This window comes from Ostrea edulis, chromosome 6 (assembly GCF_947568905.1).
Source record: "Ostrea edulis chromosome 6, xbOstEdul1.1, whole genome shotgun sequence".
Lineage (NCBI taxonomy): Eukaryota > Metazoa > Mollusca > Bivalvia > Ostreida > Ostreidae > Ostrea > Ostrea edulis.
Window position 1 is genome coordinate 7,140,130 of NC_079169.1, and position 25,894 is coordinate 7,166,023.

The 25,894-nt window shown below is 42.0% G+C and overlaps 7 protein-coding genes across 7 annotated transcripts in view; all 7 read right to left on the bottom strand.

Annotated features, from left to right (window-relative positions):
• The window catches only part of LOC125645442 (uncharacterized), a 39,586-nt gene extending 31,464 nt beyond the window's left edge, over positions 1-8,122 (bottom strand). The window contains exons 1-6 of the mRNA XM_056141454.1: positions 7,492-8,122; positions 7,212-7,345; positions 4,420-4,749; positions 2,700-2,898; positions 1,325-1,584; positions 293-512 (exon numbers count right to left, since the gene is read on the bottom strand). Of these exons, the coding sequence (XP_055997429.1) occupies positions 293-512; positions 1,325-1,584; positions 2,700-2,898; positions 4,420-4,749; positions 7,212-7,345; positions 7,492-8,122 (1,774 nt within the window). The remainder of the gene's footprint in view (positions 1-292; positions 513-1,324; positions 1,585-2,699; positions 2,899-4,419; positions 4,750-7,211; positions 7,346-7,491) is intronic.
• On the bottom strand, positions 7,888-10,877 carry LOC130047111 (serine-rich adhesin for platelets-like). The gene is made up of 2 exons (XM_056141451.1): positions 9,707-10,877; positions 7,888-8,163 (listed from the first exon to the last, which is right to left on the bottom strand). Exons 1-2 carry the CDS (start codon positions 10,840-10,842, stop codon positions 8,136-8,138), a joined length of 1,164 nt encoding a protein of 387 aa, XP_055997426.1. The 5' UTR covers positions 10,843-10,877; the 3' UTR covers positions 7,888-8,135.
• Positions 10,878-10,984: 107 nt separating this feature from the next.
• Positions 10,985-12,205, bottom strand: LOC130047032 (uncharacterized). The gene has a single exon (XM_056141153.1). The coding sequence runs from the start codon at positions 12,203-12,205 to the stop codon at positions 10,985-10,987; it is 1,221 nt and encodes a 406-aa protein (XP_055997128.1).
• LOC130047110 (serine-rich adhesin for platelets-like) lies at positions 11,068-13,600 on the bottom strand. Its single transcript, XM_056141450.1, has 2 exons — positions 12,430-13,600; positions 11,068-12,246 (listed from the first exon to the last, which is right to left on the bottom strand). The coding sequence occupies exons 1-2, from the start codon at positions 13,563-13,565 to the stop codon at positions 12,219-12,221; spliced, it is 1,164 nt and encodes a 387-aa protein (XP_055997425.1). The 5' UTR covers positions 13,566-13,600; the 3' UTR covers positions 11,068-12,218.
• A 107-nt stretch (positions 13,601-13,707) lies between these two features.
• LOC130047033 (serine-rich adhesin for platelets-like) lies at positions 13,708-23,121 on the bottom strand. Its single transcript, XM_056141154.1, has 7 exons — positions 21,960-23,121; positions 20,600-21,772; positions 19,237-20,412; positions 17,877-19,049; positions 16,517-17,689; positions 15,154-16,329; positions 13,708-14,966 (listed from the first exon to the last, which is right to left on the bottom strand). Exons 1-7 carry the CDS (start codon positions 23,089-23,091, stop codon positions 13,708-13,710), a joined length of 8,262 nt encoding a protein of 2,753 aa, XP_055997129.1. The 5' UTR covers positions 23,092-23,121.
• Positions 23,122-23,233: 112 nt separating this feature from the next.
• Positions 23,234-24,489, bottom strand: LOC130047034 (mucin-22-like). The gene has a single exon (XM_056141155.1). The coding sequence runs from the start codon at positions 24,452-24,454 to the stop codon at positions 23,234-23,236; it is 1,221 nt and encodes a 406-aa protein (XP_055997130.1). The 5' UTR covers positions 24,455-24,489.
• LOC130047113 (mucin-22-like) lies at positions 23,316-25,849 on the bottom strand. The gene is made up of 2 exons (XM_056141453.1): positions 24,679-25,849; positions 23,316-24,495 (listed from the first exon to the last, which is right to left on the bottom strand). The coding sequence occupies exons 1-2, from the start codon at positions 25,812-25,814 to the stop codon at positions 24,468-24,470; spliced, it is 1,164 nt and encodes a 387-aa protein (XP_055997428.1). The 5' UTR covers positions 25,815-25,849; the 3' UTR covers positions 23,316-24,467.
• Positions 25,850-25,894: the final 45 nt, after the last annotated feature.

Sequence of the window (25,894 nt, forward strand, 5' to 3'; positions counted from 1 at the left end):
TCACAGAATCATTTGTCTGTATATATAAATGTTGGTAGCCATACTAAGCCTCTGCTGATGATTAGACTTGAGACTTCTGACGTAATTGTCTAGAGTGCTCTACTGATCAAGCTAAAGGATTGATCCATTAGCCAGAAATCTAGTGGGAGGTCTTGTATCTAAGACAGCCACACATGACTAACTAAATCTGTGTGGCCAGATGGATCACATCAGAAAGAGGTTTATGTAGGTCAGTGTGTTGGTACATGTATATCAGGGTATAAAATATTCTCAACTTCTAATTTGTTCATACCACTTTCCGGTGGTTTATACGTCAGGCAGTTGTCCGAGTTCCTCTGATTGAAGAATACATCACAGAGTCCTGCATTCACACAACACCAAGTGTATGGCACAGTGTCAGCACTATACGAAAGGGCCGGATCAACGAGGGGATTATACAGGTACACGTAGCCCGAGCCTGCCACGTCCACCAACAATGGCCCATCAGGAGAGACAGTGTTGTAGCAACATTTCTGAAAGTAACATATATAATATTCATAATCTATAATCACCATTCCATAAAAAAGAAAGAACAAATGAGCAAAGGGAGAAAGCATATCTCCACAAAGACTGAGCATAATCACAATTTAATAATTTATAAAAAGAAAGAAAAAAATTAGCAATATGGGAGAAAGCATATTTCCACAAAGACTGAGCAAAAAAAATGTTTCAATCTAGATCTATTTATGGTTGGGATTTTATTGCCTCGAGAATAAAACATCTGTAGATTCATTCAACATTATTTCGGTGTAATCATGCAAACAAATTAAACATACACCATAACATATAAATCCTGCTAGCATTGACATACGTACAATGCCAGTAAACAAACACAAGTCATGTAGGCCTCCTCAGGGCTGTAAACATTTATCTGCGTAGTTTTTACAGAATATGAAAAAATGAATATACCGAGTGTATTGATAGAATAATAACTCTTTGCATTCAATTTTTCATGCCCCCTCCCCCCATTCTACAAACAACCTATAAACATTTATTCCTTATAGCAGTATTCATAATTTTTTTAAATAAAACTTGTTTTTCATATACAATTAGAGGCTTGTATTGTTGAGTTCAAAAGTCATTTTTGTGACACGATTCTGTTACCCAGAAATAAAAAGAATGACACAGCAAAGGTTTGGTACTGCTGACACTGATGAACACCGGTATACTGAATCCTTTCTTGGTTGACTTGGGAGAGATGATTAAGCATTACAATCCGACATCAGTGAACTGCATCATCATGATTCATCTAACATGGAGATTTATTAGAAGTATTACATCTTACCCTTGTGAAGGAGTAACCATTTGGGGAGTGAACTTTGAAATAACAGCCTGGTTCATCGGGGCTGGTCGTGAACCGTGGGTCAGCCTCAATCTGGTGGATGTTGCATGGACAAGGGGCCAGGAGAATGTGCGCCAGGGCCACCGACTCCTGCTGATCCCGGGCTGTCGTGACTCTCCAGGTGTGACACCGCTCTACGTAGTTTACAGCAGAACTGGGACAGGTGTCTAGCTTGTAAACCCACATTCCTTTTAAATTGTTAGCTGCAAATGTTTACAAAATGCCAATCACCAACAATAGTTAGCTGTAAATGTTTACAAAATCCCATTGGCCAATTACCAACAATTGTTAGAAGTAAATGTTTACAAAATGTCAATTACCAACAATTGTTAGCTGTAAATGTTTACAAAATGCCAATCACCAACAATTGTTAGCTGTAAATGTTTACAAAATGTCAATTACCACAATTGTTAGCTGTAAATGTTTACAAAATGCAAATACAAACAATTGTTAGCTGTAAATATTTACAAAATGCCAATTATCAACAATTGTTAGCTGTAAATGTTTACAAAATGCCAATTATCAACAACTGACATTATAGAAATTCCATCAAAGTTGGGGAAAGAATTATTTATGTCGATATCTGTTGCAATGTAGGGATTATTATCATTTTCTCCCCCATCAAATAGCATGACTGAATTTTCCTGCTTTGCATTAAGATACACGGTGGTACTACTTTAGTCATTATCATTATTACATACATAAAGTACTTATTCAACTCTCGATATTGTAAAATCAATTAAGTCAAACCAGTGTTTTGATATGCTATACTGTAAATCATATTTTAACACACTTTGTATGTACTTATGTGTAACTGTACTAATCATGTGTGTTAAAATTATTTGTAATATTAAATCTTAAGAAGTCAGTCATTTATCAGTGAATGATTCAGTTAAATCTTAAGTCAGTCATTTATCAGTGAATGATTCAGTTAAATCTTAAGAAGTCAGTCATTTATCAGTGAACGATTCAGTTAAATCTTAAGTCAGTCATTTACCAGTGAATGATTCAGTTAAATCTTAAGAAGTCAGTCATTTACCAGTGAATGATTCAGTTAAATCTTAAGAAGTCAGTCATTTACCAGTGAACGATTCAGTTTAATTTTATGAAGTACAGTAAAATTTGTAGATTTTCAAAATTACAACTTTGTTGATATTTATATGTGAGTTTGAAGAAAAATTCCTAGAAGATTTTCCGTTATCAGCAAAATTTTTACTTCATCTCTTGATTTCGTGGTCTGGTACAATCACGAAAATTGTTGTTTGACAAAAAATAAGGAAACCAAAGACATTGACGGAAGTTGGAAGTAGTACAGTACCATTGTCTCCATTGTTGATGACCTCGTTGTAGATGGATGTTGTGAGGGATGCTGGGTGGTTGAAGAGGCTGGCAGAGGAATTGCCACATTTGTACCCCAGCATGGCAGCCTCTGGTGGAAGAAAGTTCATGGTCTTAAATAGAAAGGTTGTGTACGTTGTCACCCCATCACTGGTAAAAATAAGCTGAAAGGTGGCATTCTGAAATAAATTGTGTACTCGGTAAACAGTGAATAAAGGATTCTATGATAAACAAACAAATTTAAAGGACTGAGGCCAACAGAGAACTCCATGGTCAGCCATCAAACCCACAGGGTCGAGGCCAACAGAGGATTCCATGGTCAGCCATCAAACGCACAGGATTGAGGCAAACAGAGGATTCCACGGTCAGCCATCAAACCCAAAGGGTTGAGCGCCAACAGAAAACTCCACGGTCAGCCATCAAAACCACAGGGCCGAGGCCAACAGAAAACTCCACGGTCAGCCAACAAAACCTTTGGTTTACTGTAACTAATTAAATAATTGATCATATTAAGAAATTCTATAATAAAATTAATTCAAGGCTGAAAAAGTGTGAAGAAATACGTTGTAAGTTTTGGTTGGTTGTATATTGTTTAGCGTCCCTCTTGAGAATCTTTCACTGATATGGAGTCGTCACCATGATTGCCGGTGAAGGGTTGCAAAAAGACCTATGCTCAGCGCTTATGGCCTTTGAGCAAGGAGGGATCTTTTAAATTATCGTGCCACACCTGCTGTGATACAGGACCTCAGTTTTTGCAGTCTCATCTGATGGACCACCCCATTTTGTCGCCTCTTATGACAAGCAAGGGGTAGCAAAAAAGTGGTCAATATCAGTATTGACTGGGCCGGTGGTCAATACTGGTTAAAACTGGTCAATACTGGTCGATTGAAAATTATTTGGTCATTATATAGTCTGTGTTATTTATTTTAAATGTTTAAGTGACCATTATGGTAAATACTGTAATTCATAACATGCACTATCAGTTTATAATATACTTACAAGTCATAATATTGAATAAATAACGTGCAAATGACTCTGTTGAATTGGGGAAGATGTAAAAGTTTCTGTTCAAATTCCTTATAAGTTTAACAAGAACTACCTATATTAAAGTAATGTTTCATCAATCTTCATATTAATTGTTAAATAAACATTTGAGGGGGTGGGTTGGTGATGTTCTCATAACAATAACATGCACACTGGTAATCTCTGGTCCCAGCCTATGCTTATTTAAAACACCTGTCAACTCTGCTTCCTGTGCTCAGGTAATGTCCAGCTACCTTTTATTCTTAATCTGTCCAGGTACATGTATTAACAGGTCTGTCTCCAATTGTCAAGCTAATGTATAGAACTGTGACCCTCTGGTAGGTACTGAAGATATTTCATTCAGTTTCAGCTAACCAAATATATTAAACTTATGAAATTACATTTGATTATCTAATGAAAAATATTAATCAACAATTGATCCATATAAAGAAAAGACTTAATTTATCTTATCTTTGCAAAAAATGTACAAAAATTGGAAAATGGACAGTTTAAATCACAACTGACCAGTATTGACCACTTGGGGAGTATTGACTGGGACGGTTAAAACCACTGGTTAAAACCGGGGGTGGTTTTAACCGCCCAACCCTGGCGAGGGGTACTTAGGACCTATTCTGACCCAGGTCCCCATGGGACGGAACACCACTAGGTATTATTACCTGTGCAGCATGGTCTCTGGCTGGAGATTGCACCACATTTTCCCATGTGACAACAAGTGCTGTGTTTGGTTCGAAAGATCCAGCCACACTGCTATCTCGAAAGTTTTCCACCACCAATGATTGTACTTTGGACAAAACAGAGGAAACATCTGAGGCTCCAGCATCTTCAAATCTATTGTACAATTGGTACCAGATTTTCGAGTCACTCTTCATGTCAATATCTGACCAGAAAGGAGCCACCATTTTCTGTGGGTTGTTGTTCGGGTCCAGAGAGGCAGGATTAGGACTTTCAAAGTTTGAGTCAAGCGTGATGTATCCATTGGTATAAATCTGGAAAAAAATAAAATAAAAACAGTACTGATCATCGTGAGAGCAAGATTGCATCCAGCCAGGAAAATGATCACATCCGCCCTATATGTTCTAATCATGTTTACTACATACATTTAAATATATAGTTTTAGAAAAGATCCATCTCCATCTGGCCACCTTAAGTTTTCAGAATCTGATTCTTATATACTGCATGCATGTGTATTGTCTTTACTTGCCCATCGGTGCCTGATTTGGTAATATATACTATTCAATCCTATACTAGATATTTTATTAATATGTACTGTAATTTAGGTGAAAATCTACTTAGCTGGACTGGCAGGAATTGACATATGTCTCGCAATCAACTGATCATAATTTTTTTCCCATCAATTCCAACATTGCATTTGGAAAAACAAGTATCAAAGTCCTAAAAGCTGCTTTCTTGGAAATTGGCCTTTTTATATTCGCTGTCTATACAGTATAGTCAACCGTGACATAATATCTCTTAAAGACTTTTTCATAATTCATTTGAAATAAAATCTGTAAAAGACGTCAGTTTCGAAATAAAAGCAGATTCTATGTAGAACATTTAAGTGTAAGTGATGCAGAGCAGAACCGACAGTCAGTGAGGAAGAAAGTGGTTTCTGTTTAAATATATGTGAATGTAGGAAAAACAAAATACTATCAAATGAAACGTTTCATTTAAGTGGAATCATAAAAACAATGTCATATTTACCAGCGCCACTATCCTGGATATGATACGAACGACCAATAAAATAACGTGATAAAATAAGAATTCTGTGTATCTATAATTACTCCCTGCTTGCTTATCACTGAATTAGTTTGTGTATCAGTTGAATTCGGGTGATTAAACTACACATGAGAAACCTACTGACTAACTGAGCAGATTCTTTGAAACTTTATTTCCCAAAAGGCTCCGCATGGAGCAGTAAAATCAACAACAATATCAAAAAATATGGACAGTACTAACTTGATTTTGTCAAGTATGTAAACAATTGTTTCGCGCCTTATTATGCACGAGAGTTCTCCAAAGGTAAATAACTCCGACAGTGAAGGACACTTTTGTCTGACTGATACTTGCCAAGCATATCAAAGTCCAGCTGTAACCAGAAATTGACAAGTTTCCATTGTATTATAGACCGAAAGATCCCGCTACAATTTACCATTTCGTGTAAGTTTTTAATTTGAGAAATTGATTAAAATTTATATTTGAAACAATAATTAATTCTATTTTACAGAATGAGGTTTTTGCGTATTACTTTCATCAGAGAAATTATTCTGCACTGCACAAGCGAGTTCAAAGGGGTTAGGAAATAATCAGCTGACAACATACACATTGTTGTCATTAAATGGACTGGTTCAAATTTTTTATAAAGATAAAGATGTTTCTTTTGAATAAAATATTTTTCATTTTTGATGTTAAATCATTAAAAATATAACTTATTTAATGTTGACAGCCAAGATTTTGATAATATCAGCAATATTTCAATATTTTGTTATGTAAACAAAAACTGGTCTTTTGATGTTTACAAACAAACCAGTGAAATGTGACTTTTTAAAATTTAAAGCATCTTGAGTTTTGCACAGTCAAAAATTTCAACATTTAGATGACACATTTTACCTAAAGAATGTTTGAAATGTGATAGATACATAATAAAACTTCGATTAATATCCATTTCTTTTGAAAACTTCGTAAACAATAACATACCGCAATCTTTGTTTACAAAACAAATAATGATTTTCTAAAATGTGCTTCTGTGGTAATTTATAGCCTTAATTTTTAAAAACCTTTTACCCTTTAAACACATTAGACAGTAGATTTTGATCATTAAAAGTGAAAAACAAAATAGGGGGAGGGGTCGTGAATCAGTCCCTTTAAACCGGTAATTGACCTGCATGTAATTCAAGCTTGATCTCTTTGATTTAAAAATCATATTGTGGGAACACAACACCCCCCCCCCCCCAAAAAAAACCCCACCATATGTGCCAATATTTCTATGTCTGATGAAGTTAGGCAATTCGAATTCTCTGCACGTCATCGAAGTGTTTGAAAACCATTTATATAGTCTGATTAATTCATATTTAGAGGGATAAAAGAGTAAGATTTTAAATTAATTAGTTGGTAGCAAATCGAATTCACTATATTCAGTTCATGTTGTCACATTCACCCCGATATTACACTCACTGAAGAAATATTTACTGATGCTGTTGCTGGGAGATATATCAGTTAAATGCATTTATGTTTTGTGCATTAAAGGAGTGTGACAAGTTATAAATCTGGGTTGGATAAAAATTACAGCAGCTTGGTAAACCTCCCCCTCCCCAACAATCACTCTAACGTGATTTACCTTTCTAAGTAGAAAGAAGTTTAATAACGTATTTTAAAATAATACATGTAATTACAAAGTGATTCGGAACTGGCCATTATTCAGAACTGGATATAAGACTGTCTTAGTACTCACAAAAATTCTGTTGGATATCACGCAGTCACATGTGATACCTATTGGGTTGTCAACAACAGCGACCAACAGGTCGTCACCGGATCTGCCTTGTACATCTCCCACTCCAAGTCCAAAGGGAAGCAATTCAGCAGAACCTGAAACGAACAGATGGACTTACACTACCTAAACTGTCTTTAAAGATAGTCATTCAAAACTGTCAGAGAGAGAGAGAGAGAGAGAGAGAGAGAGAGAGAGAGAGAGAGAGAATGGATAGAATCAGCCATATGATAATTATATATACTTGTAGGTGACGTTGTACTTGTTGTTGATAGAGTGCTTGTAATTCCTTCACTTGAAAATGAAGTTTGCTCCGTGCTAATTGTTGTTTCAAAAAATACGGTTGTGCTAGCATCAATTGTCGTTGTTGTCGAACCTGTTTCTGTTGTGGAGATAGACTGTGTACTCGTGGAAGTGATTTCTGCAGCAGTTGTGCTACTCACTGTCGACGACCCCATGGTTTCTACTGTTGTGCTAGTTGTTTCTGGAATTGTAGATGTTGGTGTCGCTGCGGATGTAGATGTACTGGCTTCACCTGTGACGGCTTCAGTCATAGTCTCTACTGGGTTTGTGGATTGTGCATTTGTTGTGGCAGCATCAGTAGAAGAAGTTGTTGTTGCGCTTGATTCTGTTGTAAAGCTTGCCTGTGTACTGGTAGAAGTCATTTCTACTGTTGTGGTGCCCTCTGTCGAAGATTCCGTATTTGTAGATGTTGATGTACCTGCGGATGTAGACATACTGGCTTCAGTTGTGGTGCTTTCAGTTGAACTTTCAACTGCGCTTGTAGATTGTGCAGTTGTTGTGCTAGCATCAGTAGTAGTTGTCGTTGCGCCTGATTCTGTTGTGGAACTAGACTGTGTACTGCTGGAAGCCATTTCTAGGGTTGTGCTACCGACTGTCGAAAACTCGGTTGTACCTACTTTTATAGAATAAAATGGGATCCTATTAGTTATTATTTGATAACAGCATGTATGACATAACGTTCAATTAAAGGATACAAAATATCACTAAGATATTATAAATCTTTTTGCATTTGTCACTAATACCACACACCCTTTTGATATGAAAGACATCACCTAATACAAGAGGAAAAGACAACTTGCCTTCAGTAGAAGTCGTTGTATCAACAATTGCTGATGCAGTTGTGGATCCAGAAGTAGATGTAGTGGGTTCAGATGTGATTGATTCTGATGTAGTCTCTGCTGTGCTTGAAGTATCTGCAGCTGAGGTGCTAGCGTCAGTACTGGTTGTTGTGCCTGCCTGTGTTGCTGTGCTAGCCTGTGAACTGATGGACGTGGGTTCAGCAGTTGAGATGCTGACTGTCGACGATTCCGTAGTTTCTACTGTTGTGCTAGCCATCTCTGCAGTTGTTGATGTTGGCGTGTGTGCGGATGTAGATATACCGGTTTCAGTTGTAATGGTTTCAGTTGTAGACTCAACCGTGCTTGTAGATTCAGGCGATGTTGTGCTACCATCAGTTAGGGTTGTTGTTGTGCCCGATTCTGTTGTGGAGATAAACTGTGTACTTGTGGAATCCATTTCTGCAGTTGTGCCGCCCACTGTTGAGGACTCCGTGGTTTCAACTGTTGTGCTAGTTGTGTCTTGAATTGTAGATGTTGGTGCTGCTGCGGTTGTAGATGTGCTAGCTTCAGGTGTGGTGCCTTCAGTCGTAGTCTCAAGTGCGCTTGTAGATTCAGCAGCGGTTGTGTTAGCATCAGTTGTGGATGCTGTTGCACCTGTTTCTGTTGTGGAGATAGACTGTGTACTCGTGGAAGTGATTTCTGCAGCAGTTGTGCTACTCACTGTCGACGACCCCATGGTTTCTACTGTTGTGCTAGTTGTTTCTGGAATTGTAGATGTTGGTGTCGCTGCGGATGTAGATGTACTGGCTTCACCTGTGACGGCTTCAGTCGTAGTCTCTACTGGGTTTGTGGATTGTGCATTTGTTGTGGCAGCATCAGTAGAAGAAGTTGTTGTTGCGCTTGATTCTGTTGTAAAGCTTGCCTGTGTACTGGTAGAAGTCATTTCTACTGTTGTGGTACCCTCTGTCGAAAATTCCGTATTTGTAGATGTTGATGTACCTGCGGATGTAGACATACTGGCTTCAGTTGTGGTGCTTTCGGGTGAACTTTCAACTGCGCTTGTAGATTGTGCAGTTGTTGTGCTAGCATCAGTAGTAGTTGTCGTTGCGCCTGATTCTGTTGTGGAACTAGACTGTATACTACTGGAAGCCATTTCTAGGGTTGTGCTACCAACTGTCGAAAACTCGGTTGTACCTAATTTTATAGAATAAAATGGGATCCTATTAGTTATTATTTGATAACAGCATGTATGACATAACGTTCAATTAAAGGATACAAAATATCACTAAGATATTATAAATCTTTTTGCATTTGTCACTAATACCACACACCCTTTTGATATGAAAGACATCACCTAATACAAGAGGAAAAGACAACTTGCCTTCAGTAGAAGTCGTTGTATCAACAATTGCTGATGCAGTTGTGGATCCAGAAGTAGATGTAGTGGGTTCAGATGTGATTGATTCTGATGTAGTCTCTGCTGTGCTTGAAGTATCTGCAGCTGAGGTGCTAGCGTCAGTACTGGTTGTTGTGCCTGCCTGTGTTGCTGTGCTAGCCTGTGAACTGATGGACGTGGGTTCAGCAGTTGAGATGCTGACTGTCGACGATTCCGTAGTTTCTACTGTTGTGCTAGCCATCTCTGCAGTTGTTGATGTTGGCGTGTGTGCGGATGTAGATATACCGGTTTCAGTTGTAATGGTTTCAGTTGTAGACTCAACCGTGCTTGTAGATTCAGGCGATGTTGTGCTACCATCAGTTAGGGTTGTTGTTGTGCCCGATTCTGTTGTGGAGATAAACTGTGTACTTGTGGAATCCATTTCTGCAGTTGTGCCGCCCACTGTTGAGGACTCCGTGGTTTCAACTGTTGTGCTAGTTGTGTCTTGAATTGTAGATGTTGGTGCTGCTGCGGTTGTAGATGTGCTAGCTTCAGGTGTGGTGCCTTCAGTCGTAGTCTCAAGTGCGCTTGTAGATTCAGCAGCGGTTGTGCTAGCATCAGTTGTGGATGCTGTTGCACCTGTTTCTGTTGTGGAGATAGACTGTGTACTCGTGGAAGTGATTTCTGCAGCAGTTGTGCTACTCACTGTCGACGACCCCATGGTTTCTACTGTTGTGCTAGTTGTTTCTGGAATTGTAGATGTTGGTGTCGCTGCGGATGTAGATGTACTGGCTTCACCTGTGACGGCTTCAGTCGTAGTCTCTACTGGGTTTGTGGATTGTGCATTTGTTGTGGCAGCATCAGTAGAAGAAGTTGTTGTTGCGCTTGATTCTGTTGTAAAGCTTGCCTGTGTACTGGTAGAAGTCATTTCTACTGTTGTGGTGCCCTCTGTCGAAGATTCCGTATTTGTAGATGTTGATGTACCTGCGGATGTAGACATACTGGCTTCAGTTGTGGTGCTTTCGGGTGAACTTTCAACTGCGCTTGTAGATTGTGCAGTTGTTGTGCTAGCATCAGTAGTAGTTGTCGTTGCGCCTGATTCTGTTGTGGAACTAGACTGTGTACTGCTGGAAGCCATTTCTAGGGTTGTGCTACCGACTGTCGAAAACTCGGTTGTACCTACTTTTATAGAATAAAATGGGATCCTATTAGTTATTATTTGATAACAGCATGTATGACATAACGTTCAATTAAAGGATACAAAATATCACTAAGATATTTTAAATCTTTTTGCATTTGTCACTAATACCACACACCCTTTTGATATGAAAGACATCACCTAATACAAGGGGAAAAGACAACTTGCCTTCAGTAGAAGTCGTTGTATCAACAATTGCTGATGCAGTTGTGGATCCAGAAGTAGATGTAGTGGGTTCAGATGTGATTGATTCTGATGTAGTCTCTGCTGTGCTTGAAGTATCTGCAGCTGAGGTGCTAGCGTCAGTACTGGTTGTTGTTGTGCCTGCCTGTGTTGCTGTGCTAGCCTGTGAACTGATGGACGTGGGTTCAGCAGTTGTGATGCTGACTGTTGACGATTCCGTAGTTTCTACTGTTGTGCTAGCCATCTCTGCAGTTGTTGATGTTGGCGTGTGTGCAGATGTAGATATACCGGTTCCAGTTGTAATGGTTTCAGTTGTAGACTCAACCGTGCTTGTAGATTCAGGCGATGTTGTGCTACCATCAGTTAGGGTTGTTGTTGTGCCCGATTCTGTTGTGGAGATAAACTGTGTACTTGTGGAAGCCATTTCTGCAGTTGTACCGCCCACTGTTGAGGACTCCGTAGTTTCAACTGTTGTGCTAGTTGTGTCTTGAATTGTAGATGTTGGTGCTGCTGCGGTTGTAGATGTGCTAGCTTCAGGTGTGGTGCCTTCAGTCGTAGTCTCAAGTGCGCTTGTAGATTCAGCAGCGGTTGTGCTAGCATCAGTTGTGGATGCTGTTGCACCTGTTTCTGTTGTGGAGATAGACTGTGTACTCGTGGAAGTGATTTCTGCAGCAGTTGTGCTACTCACTGTCGACGACCCCATGGTTTCTACTGTTGTGCTAGTTGTTTCTGGAATTGTAGATGTTGGTGTCGCTGCGGATGTAGATGTACTGGCTTCACCTGTGACGGCTTCAGTCATAGTCTCTACTGGGTTTGTGGATTGTGCATTTGTTGTGGCAGCATCAGTAGAAGAAGTTGTTGTTGCGCTTGATTCTGTTGTAAAGCTTGCCTGTGTACTGGTAGAAGTCATTTCTACTGTTGTGGTGCCCTCTGTCGAAGATTCCGTATTTGTAGATGTTGATGTACCTGCGGATGTAGACATACTGGCTTCAGTTGTGGTGCTTTCAGTTGAACTTTCAACTGCGCTTGTAGATTGTGCAGTTGTTGTGCTAGCATCAGTAGTAGTTGTCGTTGCGCCTGATTCTGTTGTGGAACTAGACTGTGTACTGCTGGAAGCCATTTCTAGGGTTGTGCTACCGACTGTCGAAAACTCGGTTGTACCTACTTTTATAGAATAAAATGGGATCCTATTAGTTATTATTTGATAACAGCATGTATGACATAACGTTCAATTAAAGGATACAAAATATCACTAAGATATTTTAAATCTTTTTGCATTTGTCACTAATACCACACACCCTTTTGATATGAAAGACATCACCTAATACAAGAGGAAAAGACAACTTGCCTTCAGTAGAAGTCGTTGTATCAACAATTGCTGATGCAGTTGTGGATCCAGAAGTAGATGTAGTGGGTTCAGATGTGATTGATTCTGATGTAGTCTCTGCTGTGCTTGAAGTATCTGCAGCTGAGGTGCTAGTGTCAGTACTGGTTGTTGTGCCTGCCTGTGTTGCTGTGCTAGCCTGTGAACTGATGGACGTGGGTTCAGCAGTTGAGATGCTGACTGTCGACGATTCCGTAGTTTCTACTGTTGTGCTAGCCATCTCTGCAGTTGTTGATGTTGGCGTGTGTGCGGATGTAGATATACCGGTTTCAGTTGTAATGGTTTCAGTTGTAGACTCAACCGTGCTTGTAGATTCAGGCGATGTTGTGCTACCATCAGTTAGGGTTGTTGTTGTGCCCGATTCTGTTGTGGAGATAAACTGTGTACTTGTGGAATCCATTTCTGCAGTTGTGCCGCCCACTGTTGAGGACTCCGTGGTTTCAACTGTTGTGCTAGTTGTGTCTTGAATTGTAGATGTTGGTGCTGCTGCGGTTGTAGATGTGCTAGCTTCAGGTGTGGTGCCTTCAGTCGTAGTCTCAAGTGCGCTTGTAGATTCAGCAGCGGTTGTGCTAGCATCAGTTGTGGATGCTGTTGCACCTGTTTCTGTTGTGGAGATAGACTGTGTACTCGTGGAAGTGATTTCTGCAGCAGTTGTGCTACTCACTGTCGACGACCCCATGGTTTCTACTGTTGTGCTAGTTGTTTCTGGAATTGTAGATGTTGGTGTCGCTGCGGATGTAGATGTACTGGCTTCACCTGTGACGGCTTCAGTCGTAGTCTCTACTGGGTTTGTGGATTGTGCATTTGTTGTGGCAGCATCAGTAGAAGAAGTTGTTGTTGCGCTTGATTCTGTTGTAAAGCTTGCCTGTGTACTGGTAGAAGTCATTTCTACTGTTGTGGTGCCCTCTGTCGAAGATTCCGTATTTGTAGATGTTGATGTACCTGCGGATGTAGACATACTGGCTTCAGTTGTGGTGCTTTCGGGTGAACTTTCAACTGCGCTTGTAGATTGTGCAGTTGTTGTGCTAGCATCAGTAGTAGTTGTCGTTGCGCCTGATTCTGTTGTGGAACTAGGCTGTGTACTGCTGGAAGCCATTTCTAGGGTTGTGCTACCGACTGTCGAAAACTCGGTTGTACCTACTTTTATAGAATAAAATGGGATCCTATTAGTTATTATTTGATAACAGCATGTATGACATCACTTTCAATTAAAGGATATAAAATATCACTAAGATATTTTAAATCTTTTTGCATTTGTCACTAATACCACACACCCTTTTGATATGAAAGACATCACCTAATACAAGAGGAAAAGACAACTTGCCTTCAGTAGAAGTCGTTGTATCAACAATTGCTGATGCAGTTGTGGATCCAGAAGTAGATGTAGTGGGTTCAGATGTGATTGATTCTGATGTAGTCTCTGCTGTGCTTGAAGTATCTGCAGCTGAGGTGCTAGTGTCAGTACTGGTTGTTGTGCCTGCCTGTGTTGCTGTGCTAGCCTGTGAACTGATGGACGTGGGTTCAGCAGTTGAGATGCTGACTGTCGACGATTCCGTAGTTTCTACTGTTGTGCTAGCCATCTCTGCAGTTGTTGATGTTGGCGTGTGTGCGGATGTAGATATACCGGTTTCAGTTGTAATGGTTTCAGTTGTAGACTCAACCGTGCTTGTAGATTCAGGCGATGTTGTGCTACCATCAGTTAGGGTTGTTGTTGTGCCCGATTCTGTTGTGGAGATAAACTGTGTACTTGTGGAATCCATTTCTGCAGTTGTGCCGCCCACTGTTGAGGACTCCGTGGTTTCAACTGTTGTGCTAGTTGTGTCTTGAATTGTAGATGTTGGTGCTGCTGCGGTTGTAGATGTGCTAGCTTCAGGTGTGGTGCCTTCAGTCGTAGTCTCAAGTGCGCTTGTAGATTCAGCAGCGGTTGTGCTAGCATCAGTTGTGGATGCTGTTGCACCTGTTTCTGTTGTGGAGATAGACTGTGTACTCGTGGAAGTGATTTCTGCAGCAGTTGTGCTACTCACTGTCGACGACCCCATGGTTTCTACTGTTGTGCTAGTTGTTTCTGGAATTGTAGATGTTGGTGTCGCTGCGGATGTAGATGTACTGGCTTCACCTGTGACGGCTTCAGTCGTAGTCTCTACTGGGTTTGTGGATTGTGCATTTGTTGTGGCAGCATCAGTAGAAGAAGTTGTTGTTGCGCTTGATTCTGTTGTAAAGCTTGCCTGTGTACTGGTAGAAGTCATTTCTACTGTTGTGGTGCCCTCTGTCGAAGATTCCGTATTTGTAGATGTTGATGTACCTGCGGATGTAGACATACTGGCTTCAGTTGTGGTGCTTTCGGGTGAACTTTCAACTGCGCTTGTAGATTGTGCAGTTGTTGTGCTAGCATCAGTAGTAGTTGTCGTTGCGCCTGATTCTGTTGTGGAACTAGACTGTGTACTGCTGGAAGCCATTTCTAGGGTTGTGCTACCGACTGTCGAAAACTCGGTTGTACCTACTTTTATAGAATAAAATGGGATCCTATTAGTTATTATTTGATAACAGCATGTATGACATAACGTTCAATTAAAGGATACAAAATATCACTAAGATATTTTAAATCTTTTTGCATTTGTCACTAATACCACACACCCTTTTGATATGAAAGACATCACCTAATACAAGGGGAAAAGACAACTTGCCTTCAGTAGAAGTCGTTGTATCAACAATTGCTGATGCAGTTGTGGATCCAGAAGTAGATGTAGTGGGTTCAGATGTGATTGATTCTGATGTAGTCTCTGCTGTGCTTGAAGTATCTGCAGCTGAGGTGCTAGCGTCAGTACTGGTTGTTGTTGTGCCTGCCTGTGTTGCTGTGCTAGCCTGTGAACTGATGGACGTGGGTTCAGCAGTTGTGATGCTGACTGTTGACGATTCCGTAGTTTCTACTGTTGTGCTAGCCATCTCTGCAGTTGTTGATGTTGGCGTGTGTGCAGATGTAGATATACCGGTTCCAGTTGTAATGGTTTCAGTTGTAGACTCAACCGTGCTTGCAGATTCAGGCGATGTTGTGCTACCATCAGTTAGGGTTGTTGTTGTGCCCGATTCTGTTGTGGAGATAAACTGTGTACTTGTGGAAGCCATTTCTGCAGTTGTACCGCCCACTGTTGAGGACTCCGTAGTTTCAACTGTTGTGCTAGTTGTGTCTTGAATTGTAGATGTTGGTGCTGCTGCGGTTGTAGATGTGCTAGCTTCAGGTGTGGTGCCTTCAGTCGTAGTCTCAAGTGCGCTTGTAGATTCAGCAGCGGTTGTGCTAGCATCAGTTGTGGATGCTGTTGCACCTGTTTCTGTTGTGGAGATAGACTGTGTACTCGTGGAAGTGATTTCTGCAGCAGTTGTGCTACTCACTGTCGACGACCCCATGGTTTCTACTGTTGTGCTAGTTGTTTCTGGAATTGTAGATGTTGGTGTCGCTGCGGATGTAGATGTACTGGCTTCACCTGTGACGGCTTCAGTCATAGTCTCTACTGGGTTTGTGGATTGTGCATTTGTTGTGGCAGCATCAGTAGAAGAAGTTGTTGTTGCGCTTGATTCTGTTGTAAAGCTTGCCTGTGTACTGGTAGAAGTCATTTCTACTGTTGTGGTGCCCTCTGTCGAAGATTCCGTATTTGTAGATGTTGATGTACCTGCGGATGTAGACATACTGGCTTCAGTTGTGGTGCTTTCAGTTGAACTTTCAACTGCGCTTGTAGATTGTGCAGTTGTTGTGCTAGCATCAGTAGTAGTTGTCGTTGCGCCTGATTCTGTTGTGGAACTAGACTGTGTACTGCTGGAAGCCATTTCTAGGGTTGTGCTACCGACTGTCGAAAACTCGGTTGTACCTACTTTTATAGAATAAAATGGGATCCTATTAGTTATTATTTGATAACAGCATGTATGACATAACGTTCAATTAAAGGATACAAAATATCACTAAGATATTTTAAATCTTTTTGCATTTGTCACTAATACCACACAGCCTTTTGATATGAAAGACATCACCTAATACAAGAGGAAAAGACAACTTGCCTTCAGTAGAAGTCGTTGTATCAACAATTGCTGATGCAGTTGTGGATCCAGAAGTAGATGTAGTGGGTTCAGATGTGATTGATTCTGATGTAGTCTCTGCTGTGCTTGAAGTATCTGCAGCTGAGGTGCTAGTGTCAGTACTGGTTGTTGTGCCTGCCTGTGTTGCTGTGCTAGCCTGTGAACTGATGGACGTGGGTTCAGCAGTTGAGATGCTGACTGTCGACGATTCCGTAGTTTCTACTGTTGTGCTAGCCATCTCTGCAGTTGTTGATGTTGGCGTGTGTGCGGATGTAGATATACCGGTTTCAGTTGTAATGGTTTCAGTTGTAGACTCAACCGTGCTTGTAGATTCAGGCGATGTTGTGCTACCATCAGTTAGGGTTGTTGTTGTGCCCGATTCTGTTGTGGAGATAAACTGTGTACTTGTGGAATCCATTTCTGCAGTTGTGCCGCCCACTGTTGAGGACTCCGTGGTTTCAACTGTTGTGCTAGTTGTGTCTTGAATTGTAGATGTTGGTGCTGCTGCGGTTGTAGATGTGCTAGCTTCAGGTGTGGTGCCTTCAGTCGTAGTCTCAAGTGCGCTTGTAGATTCAGCAGCGGTTGTGCTAGCATCAGTTGTGGATGCTGTTGCACCTGTTTCTGTTGTGGAGATAGACTGTGTACTCGTGGAAGTGATTTCTGCAGCAGTTGTGCTACTCACTGTCGACGACCCCATGGTTTCTACTGTTGTGCTAGTTGTTTCTGGAATTGTAGATGTTGGTGTCGCTGCGGATGTAGATGTACTGGCTTCACCTGTGACGGCTTCAGTCGTAGTCTCTACTGGGTTTGTGGATTGTGCATTTGTTGTGGCAGCATCAGTAGAAGAAGTTGTTGTTGCGCTTGATTCTGTTGTAAAGCTTGCCTGTGTACTGGTAGAAGTCATTTCTACTGTTGTGGTGCCCTCTGTCGAAGATTCCGTATTTGTAGATGTTGATGTACCTGCGGATGTAGACATACTGGCTTCAGTTGTGGTGCTTTCGGGTGAACTTTCAACTGCGCTTGTAGATTGTGCAGTTGTTGTGCTAGCATCAGTAGTAGTTGTCGTTGCGCCTGATTCTGTTGTGGAACTAGGCTGTGTACTGCTGGAAGCCATTTCTAGGGTTGTGCTACCGACTGTCGAAAACTCGGTTGTACCTACTTTTATAGAATAAAATGGGATCCTATTAGTTATTATTTGATAACAGCATGTATGACATCACTTTCAATTAAAGGATATAAAATATCACTAAGATATTTTAAATCTTTTTGCATTTGTCACTAATACCACACACCCTTTTGATATGAAAGACATCACCTAATACAAGAGGAAAAGACAACTTGCCTTCAGTAGAAGTCGTTGTATCAACAATTGCTGATGCAGTTGTGGATCCAGAAGTAGATGTAGTGGGTTCAGATGTGATTGATTCTGATGTAGTCTCTGCTGTGCTTGAAGTATCTGCAGCTGAGGTGCTAGTGTCAGTACTGGTTGTTGTGCCTGCCTGTGTTGCTGTGCTAGCCTGTGAACTGATGGACGTGGGTTCAGCAGTTGAGATGCTGACTGTCGACGATTCCGTAGTTTCTACTGTTGTGCTAGCCATCTCTGCAGTTGTTGATGTTGGCGTGTGTGCGGATGTAGATATACCGGTTTCAGTTGTAATGGTTTCAGTTGTAGACTCAACCGTGCTTGTAGATTCAGGCGATGTTGTGCTACCATCAGTTAGGGTTGTTGTTGTGCCCGATTCTGTTGTGGAGATAAACTGTGTACTTGTGGAATCCATTTCTGCAGTTGTGCCGCCCACTGTTGAGGACTCCGTGGTTTCAACTGTTGTGCTAGTTGTGTCTTGAATTGTAGATGTTGGTGCTGCTGCGGTTGTAGATGTGCTAGCTTCAGGTGTGGTGCCTTCAGTCGTAGTCTCAAGTGCGCTTGTAGATTCAGCAGCGGTTGTGCTAGCATCAGTTGTGGATGCTGTTGCACCTGTTTCTGTTGTGGAGATAGACTGTGTACTCGTGGAAGTGATTTCTGCAGCAGTTGTGCTACTCACTGTCGACGACCCCATGGTTTCTACTGTTGTGCTAGTTGTTTCTGGAATTGTAGATGTTGGTGTCGCTGCGGATGTAGATGTACTGGCTTCACCTGTGACGGCTTCAGTCGTAGTCTCTACTGGGTTTGTGGATTGTGCATTTGTTGTGGCAGCATCAGTAGAAGAAGTTGTTGTTGCGCTTGATTCTGTTGTAAAGCTTGCCTGTGTACTGGTAGAAGTCATTTCTACTGTTGTGGTGCCCTCTGTCGAAGATTCCGTATTTGTAGATGTTGATGTACCTGCGGATGTAGACATACTGGCTTCAGTTGTGGTGCTTTCGGGTGAACTTTCAACTGCGCTTGTAGATTGTGCAGTTGTTGTGCTAGCATCAGTAGTAGTTGTCGTTGCGCCTGATTCTGTTGTGGAACTAGACTGTGTACTGCTGGAAGCCATTTCTAGGGTTGTGCTACCGACTGTCGAAAACTCGGTTGTACCTACTTTTATAGAATAAAATGGGATCCTATTAGTTATTATTTGATAACAGCATGTATGACATAACGTTCAATTAAAGGATACAAAATATCACTAAGATATTTTAAATCTTTTTGCATTTGTCACTAATACCACACACCCTTTTGATATGAAAGACATCACCTAATACAAGGGGAAAAGACAACTTGCCTTCAGTAGAAGTCGTTGTATCAACAATTGCTGATGCAGTTGTGGATCCAGAAGTAGATGTAGTGGGTTCAGATGTGATTGATTCTGATGTAGTCTCTGCTGTGCTTGAAGTATCTGCAGCTGAGGTGCTAGCGTCAGTACTGGTTGTTGTTGTGCCTGCCTGTGTTGCTGTGCTAGCCTGTGAACTGATGGACGTGGGTTCAGCAGTTGTGATGCTGACTGTTGACGATTCCGTAGTTTCTACTGTTGTGCTAGCCATCTCTGCAGTTGTTGATGTTGGCGTGTGTGCAGATGTAGATATACCGGTTCCAGTTGTAATGGTTTCAGTTGTAGACTCAACCGTGCTTGCAGATTCAGGCGATGTTGTGCTACCATCAGTTAGGGTTGTTGTTGTGCCCGATTCTGTTGTGGAGATAAACTGTGTACTTGTGGAAGCCATTTCTGCAGTTGTACCGCCCACTGTTGAGGACTCCGTAGTTTCAACTGTTGTGCTAGTTGTGTCTTGAATTGTAGATGTTGGTGCTGCTGCGGTTGTAGATGTGCTAGCTTCAGGTGTGGTGCCTTCAGTCGTAGTCTCAAGTGCGCTTGTAGATTCAGCAGCGGTTGTGCTAGCATCAGTTGTGGATGCTGTTGCACCTGTTTCTGTTGTGGAGATAGACTGTGTACTCGTGGAAGTGATTTCTGCAGCAGTTGTGCTACTCACTGTCGACGACCCCATGGTTTCTACTGTTGTGCTAGTTGTTTCTGGAATTGTAGATGTTGGTGTCGCTGCGGATGTAGATGTACTGGCTTCACCTGTGACGGCTTCAGTCATAGTCTCTACTGGGTTTGTGGATTGTGCATTTGTTGTGGCAGCATCAGTAGAAGAAGTTGTTGTTGCGCTTGATTCTGTTGTAAAGCTTGCCTGTGTACTGGTAGAAGTCATTTCTACTGTTGTGGTGCCCTCTGTCGAAGATTCCGTATTTGTAGATGTTGATGTACCTGCGGATGTAGACATACTGGCTTCAGTTGTGGTGCTTTCAGTTGAACTTTCAACTGCGCTTGTAGATTGTGCAGTTGTTGTGCTAGCATCAGTAGTAGTTGTCGTTGCGCCTGATTCTGTTGTGGAACTAGACTGTGTACTGCTGGAAGCCATTTCTAGGGTTGTGCTACCGACTGTCGAAAACTCGGTTGTACCTACTTTTATAGAATAAAATGGGATCCTATTAGTTATTATTTGATAACAGCATGTATGACATAACGTTCAATTAAAGGATACAAAATATCACTAAGATATTTTAAATCTTTTTGCATTTGTCACTAATACCACACACCCTTTTGATATGAAAGACATCACCTAATACAAGAGGAAAAGACAACTTGCCTTCAGTAGAAGTCGTTGTATCAACAATTGCTGATGCAGTTGTGGATCCAGAAGTAGATGTAGTGGGTTCAGATGTGATTGATTCTGATGTAGTCTCTGCTGTGCTTGAAGTATCTGCAGCTGAGGTGCTAGTGTCAGTACTGGTTGTTGTGCCTGCCTGTGTTGCTGTGCTAGCCTGTGAACTGATGGACGTGGGTTCAGCAGTTGAGATGCTGACTGTCGACGATTCCGTAGTTTCTACTGTTGTGCTAGCCATCTCTGCAGTTGTTGATGTTGGCGTGTGTGCGGATGTAGATATACCGGTTTCAGTTGTAATGGTTTCAGTTGTAGACTCAACCGTGCTTGTAGATTCAGGCGATGTTGTGCTACCATCAGTTAGGGTTGTTGTTGTGCCCGATTCTGTTGTGGAGATAAACTGTGTACTTGTGGAATCCATTTCTGCAGTTGTGCCGCCCACTGTTGAGGACTCCGTGGTTTCAACTGTTGTGCTAGTTGTGTCTTGAATTGTAGATGTTGGTGCTGCTGCGGTTGTAGATGTGCTAGCTTCAGGTGTGGTGCCTTCAGTCGTAGTCTCAAGTGCGCTTGTAGATTCAGCAGCGGTTGTGCTAGCATCAGTTGTGGATGCTGTTGCACCTGTTTCTGTTGTGGAGATAGACTGTGTACTCGTGGAAGTGATTTCTGCAGCAGTTGTGCTACTCACTGTCGACGACCCCATGGTTTCTACTGTTGTGCTAGTTGTTTCTGGAATTGTAGATGTTGGTGTCGCTGCGGATGTAGATGTACTGGCTTCACCTGTGACGGCTTCAGTCGTAGTCTCTACTGGGTTTGTGGATTGTGCATTTGTTGTGGCAGCATCAGTAGAAGAAGTTGTTGTTGCGCTTGATTCTGTTGTAAAGCTTGCCTGTGTACTGGTAGAAGTCATTTCTACTGTTGTGGTGCCCTCTGTCGAAGATTCCGTATTTGTAGATGTTGATGTACCTGCGGATGTAGACATACTGGCTTCAGTTGTGGTGCTTTCGGGTGAACTTTCAACTGCGCTTGTAGATTGTGCAGTTGTTGTGCTAGCATCAGTAGTAGTTGTCGTTGCGCCTGATTCTGTTGTGGAACTAGGCTGTGTACTGCTGGAAGCCATTTCTAGGGTTGTGCTACCGACTGTCGAAAACTCGGTTGTACCTACTTTTATAGAATAAAATGGGATCCTATTAGTTATTATTTGATAACAGCATGTATGACATCACTTTCAATTAAAGGATATAAAATATCACTAAGATATTTTAAATCTTTTTGCATTTGTCACTAATACCACACACCCTTTTGATATGAAAGACATCACCTAATACAAGAGGAAAAGACAACTTGCCTTCAGTAGAAGTCGTTGTATCAACAATTGCTGATGCAGTTGTGGATCCAGAAGTAGATGTAGTGGGTTCAGATGTGATTGATTCTGATGTAGTCTCTGCTGTGCTTGAAGTATCTGCAGCTGAGGTGCTAGTGTCAGTACTGGTTGTTGTGCCTGCCTGTGTTGCTGTGCTAGCCTGTGAACTGATGGACGTGGGTTCAGCAGTTGAGATGCTGACTGTCGACGATTCCGTAGTTTCTACTGTTGTGCTAGCCATCTCTGCAGTTGTTGATGTTGGCGTGTGTGCGGATGTAGATATACCGGTTTCAGTTGTAATGGTTTCAGTTGTAGACTCAACCGTGCTTGTAGATTCAGGCGATGTTGTGCTACCATCAGTTAGGGTTGTTGTTGTGCCCGATTCTGTTGTGGAGATAAACTGTGTACTTGTGGAATCCATTTCTGCAGTTGTGCCGCCCACTGTTGAGGACTCCGTGGTTTCAACTGTTGTGCTAGTTGTGTCTTGAATTGTAGATGTTGGTGCTGCTGCGGTTGTAGATGTGCTAGCTTCAGGTGTGGTGCCTTCAGTCGTAGTCTCAAGTGCGCTTGTAGATTCAGCAGCGGTTGTGCTAGCATCAGTTGTGGATGCTGTTGCACCTGTTTCTGTTGTGGAGATAGACTGTGTACTCGTGGAAGTGATTTCTGCAGCAGTTGTGCTACTCACTGTCGACGACCCCATGGTTTCTACTGTTGTGCTAGTTGTTTCTGGAATTGTAGATGTTGGTGTCGCTGCGGATGTAGATGTACTGGCTTCACCTGTGACGGCTTCAGTCGTAGTCTCTACTGGGTTTGTGGATTGTGCATTTGTTGTGGCAGCATCAGTAGAAGAAGTTGTTGTTGCGCTTGATTCTGTTGTAAAGCTTGCCTGTGTACTGGTAGAAGTCATTTCTACTGTTGTGGTGCCCTCTGTCGAAGATTCCGTATTTGTAGATGTTGATGTACCTGCGGATGTAGACATACTGGCTTCAGTTGTGGTGCTTTCAGTTGAACTTTCAACTGCGCTTGTAGATTGTGCAGTTGTTGTGCTAGCATCAGTAGTAGTTGTCGTTGCGCCTGATTCTGTTGTGGAACTAGACTGTGTACTGCTGGAAGCCATTTCTAGGGTTGTGCTACCGACTGTCGAAAACTCGGTTGTACCTACTTTTATAGAATAAAATGGGATCCTATTAGTTATTATTTGATAACAGCATGTATGACATAACGTTCAATTAAAGGATACAAAATATCACTAAGATATTTTAAATCTTTTTGCATTTGTCACTAATACCACACAGCCTTTTGATATGAAAGACATCACCTAATACAAGAGGAAAAGACAACTTGCCTTCAGTAGAAGTCGTTGTATCAACAATTGCTGATGCAGTTGTGGATCCAGAAGTAGATGTAGTGGGTTCAGATGTGATTGATTCTGATGTAGTCTCTGCTGTGCTTGAAGTATCTGCAGCTGAGGTGCTAGCGTCAGTACTGGTTGTTGTTGTGCCTGCCTGTGTTGCTGTGCTAGCCTGTGAACTGATGGACGTGGGTTCAGCAGTTGTGATGCTGAATGTTGACGATTCCGTAGTTTCTACTGTTGTGCTAGCCATCTCTGCAGTTGTTGATGTTGGCGTGTGTGCAGATGTAGATATACCGGTTTCAGTTGTAATGGTTTCAGTTGTAGACTCAACCGTGCTTGCAGATTCAGGAGATGTTGTGCTACCATCAGTTAGGGTTGTTGTTGTGCCCGATTCTGTTGTGGAGATAAACTGTGTACTTGTGGAAGCCATTTCTGCAGTTGTACCGCCCACTGTTGAGGACTCCGTGGTTTCAACTGTTGTGCTAGTTGTGTCTTGAATTGTAGATGTTGGTGCTGCTGCGGTTGTAGATGTGCTAGCTTCAGGTGTGGTGCCTTCAGTCGTAGTCTCAAGTGCGCTTGTAGATTCAGCAGCGGTTGTGCTAGCATCAGTTGTGGATGCTGTTGCACCTGTTTCTGTTGTGGAGATAGACTGTGTACTCGTGGAAGTGATTTCTGCAGCAGTTGTGCTACTCACTGTCGACGACCCCATGGTTTCTACTGTTGTGCTAGTTGTTTCTGGAATTGTAGATGTTGGTGTCGCTGCGGATGTAGATGTACTGGCTTCACCTGTGACGGCTTCAGTCGTAGTCTCTACTGGGTTTGTGGATTGTGCATTTGTTGTGGCAGCATCAGTAGAAGAAGTTGTTGTTGCGCTTGATTCTGTTGTAAAGCTTGCCTGTGTACTGGTAGAAGTCATTTCTACTGTTGTGGTGCCCTCTGTCGAAGATTCCGTATTTGTAGATGTTGATGTACCTGCGGATGTAGACATACTGGCTTCAGTTGTGGTGCTTTCAGTTGAACTTTCAACTGCGCTTGTAGATTGTGCAGTTGTTGTGCTAGCATCAGTAGTAGTTGTCGTTGCGCCTGATTCTGTTGTGGAACTAGACTGTGTACTGCTGGAAGCCATTTCTAGGGTTGTGCTACCGACTGTCGAAAACTCGGTTGTACCTACTTTTATAGAATAAAATGGGATCCTATTAGTTATTATTTGATAACAGCATGTATGACATAACTTTCAATTAAAGGATACAAAATATCACTAAGATATTTTAAATCTTTTTGCATTTGTCACTAATACCACACAGCCTTTTGATATGAAAGACATCACCTAATACAAGAGGAAAAGACAACTTGCCTTCAGTAGAAGTCGTTGTATCAACAATTGCTGATGCAGTTGTGGATCCAGAAGTAGATGTAGTGGGTTCAGATGTGATTGATTCTGATGTAGTCTCTGCTGTGCTTGAAGTATCTGCAGCTGAGGTGCTAGTGTCAGTACTGGTTGTTGTGCCTGCCTGTGTTGCTGTGCTAGCCTGTGAACTGATGGACGTGGGTTCAGCAGTTGAGATGCTGACTGTCGACGATTCCGTAGTTTCTACTGTTGTGCTAGCCATCTCTGCAGTTGTTGATGTTGGCGTGTGTGCGGATGTAGATATACCGGTTTCAGTTGTAATGGTTTCAGTTGTAGACTCAACCGTGCTTGTAGATTCAGGCGATGTTGTGCTACCATCAGTTAGGGTTGTTGTTGTGCCCGATTCTGTTGTGGAGATAAACTGTGTACTTGTGGAATCCATTTCTGCAGTTGTGCCGCCCACTGTTGAGGACTCCGTGGTTTCAACTGTTGTGCTAGTTGTGTCTTGAATTGTAGATGTTGGTGCTGCTGCGGTTGTAGATGTGCTAGCTTCAGGTGTGGTGCCTTCAGTCGTAGTCTCAAGTGCGCTTGTAGATTCAGCAGCGGTTGTGCTAGCATCAGTTGTGGATGCTGTTGCACCTGTTTCTGTTGTGGAGATAGACTGTGTACTCGTGGAAGTGATTTCTGCAGCAGTTGTGCTACTCACTGTCGACGACCCCATGGTTTCTACTGTTGTGCTAGTTGTTTCTGGAATTGTAGATGTTGGTGTCGCTGCGGATGTAGATGTACTGGCTTCACCTGTGACGGCTTCAGTCGTAGTCTCTACTGGGTTTGTGGATTGTGCATTTGTTGTGGCAGCATCAGTAGAAGAAGTTGTTGTTGCGCTTGATTCTGTTGTAAAGCTTGCCTGTGTACTGGTAGAAGTCATTTCTACTGTTGTGGTGCCCTCTGTCGAAGATTCCGTATTTGTAGATGTTGATGTACCTGCGGATGTAGACATACTGGCTTCAGTTGTGGTGCTTTCAGTTGAACTTTCAACTGCGCTTGTAGATTGTGCAGTTGTTGTGCTAGCATCAGTAGTAGTTGTCGTTGCGCCTGATTCTGTTGTGGAACTAGACTGTGTACTGCTGGAAGCCATTTCTAGGGTTGTGCTACCGACTGTCGAAAACTCGGTTGTACCTACTTTTATAGAATAAAATGGGATCCTATTAGTTATTA

Coding starts and splice junctions, on each gene's coding strand:
- LOC130047032 (XM_056141153.1), bottom strand. CDS start 12,205: ATGGCTTCCAGCAGTACACAGTCTAGTTCCACAACAGAATCAGGCGCA.
- LOC130047034 (XM_056141155.1), bottom strand. CDS start 24,454: ATGGCTTCCAGCAGTACACAGTCTAGTTCCACAACAGAATCAGGCGCA.
- LOC130047033 (XM_056141154.1), bottom strand. CDS start 23,091: ATGGCTTCCAGCAGTACACAGTCTAGTTCCACAACAGAATCAGGCGCA. Junction 19,050..19,236: donor TACAACGACTTCTACTGAAG/GCAAGTTGTCTT, acceptor CTATAAAAGTAG/GTACAACCGAGTTTTCGACA. Junction 16,330..16,516: donor TACAACGACTTCTACTGAAG/GCAAGTTGTCTT, acceptor CTATAAAAGTAG/GTACAACCGAGTTTTCGACA.
- LOC130047111 (XM_056141451.1), bottom strand. CDS start 10,842: ATGGCTTCCAGCAGTACACAGTCTAGTTCCACAACAGAATCAGGCGCA. Junction 8,164..9,706: donor ACGACTTCTACTGAAGGCAA/GTTGTCTTTTCC, acceptor CTATAAAAGTAG/GTACAACCGAGTTTTCGACA.
- LOC130047113 (XM_056141453.1), bottom strand. CDS start 25,814: ATGGCTTCCAGCAGTACACAGTCTAGTTCCACAACAGAATCAGGCGCA. Junction 24,496..24,678: donor ACGACTTCTACTGAAGGCAA/GTTGTCTTTTCC, acceptor CTATAAAAGTAG/GTACAACCGAGTTTTCGACA.
- LOC130047110 (XM_056141450.1), bottom strand. CDS start 13,565: ATGGCTTCCAGCAGTACACAGCCTAGTTCCACAACAGAATCAGGCGCA. Junction 12,247..12,429: donor ACGACTTCTACTGAAGGCAA/GTTGTCTTTTCC, acceptor CTATAAAAGTAG/GTACAACCGAGTTTTCGACA.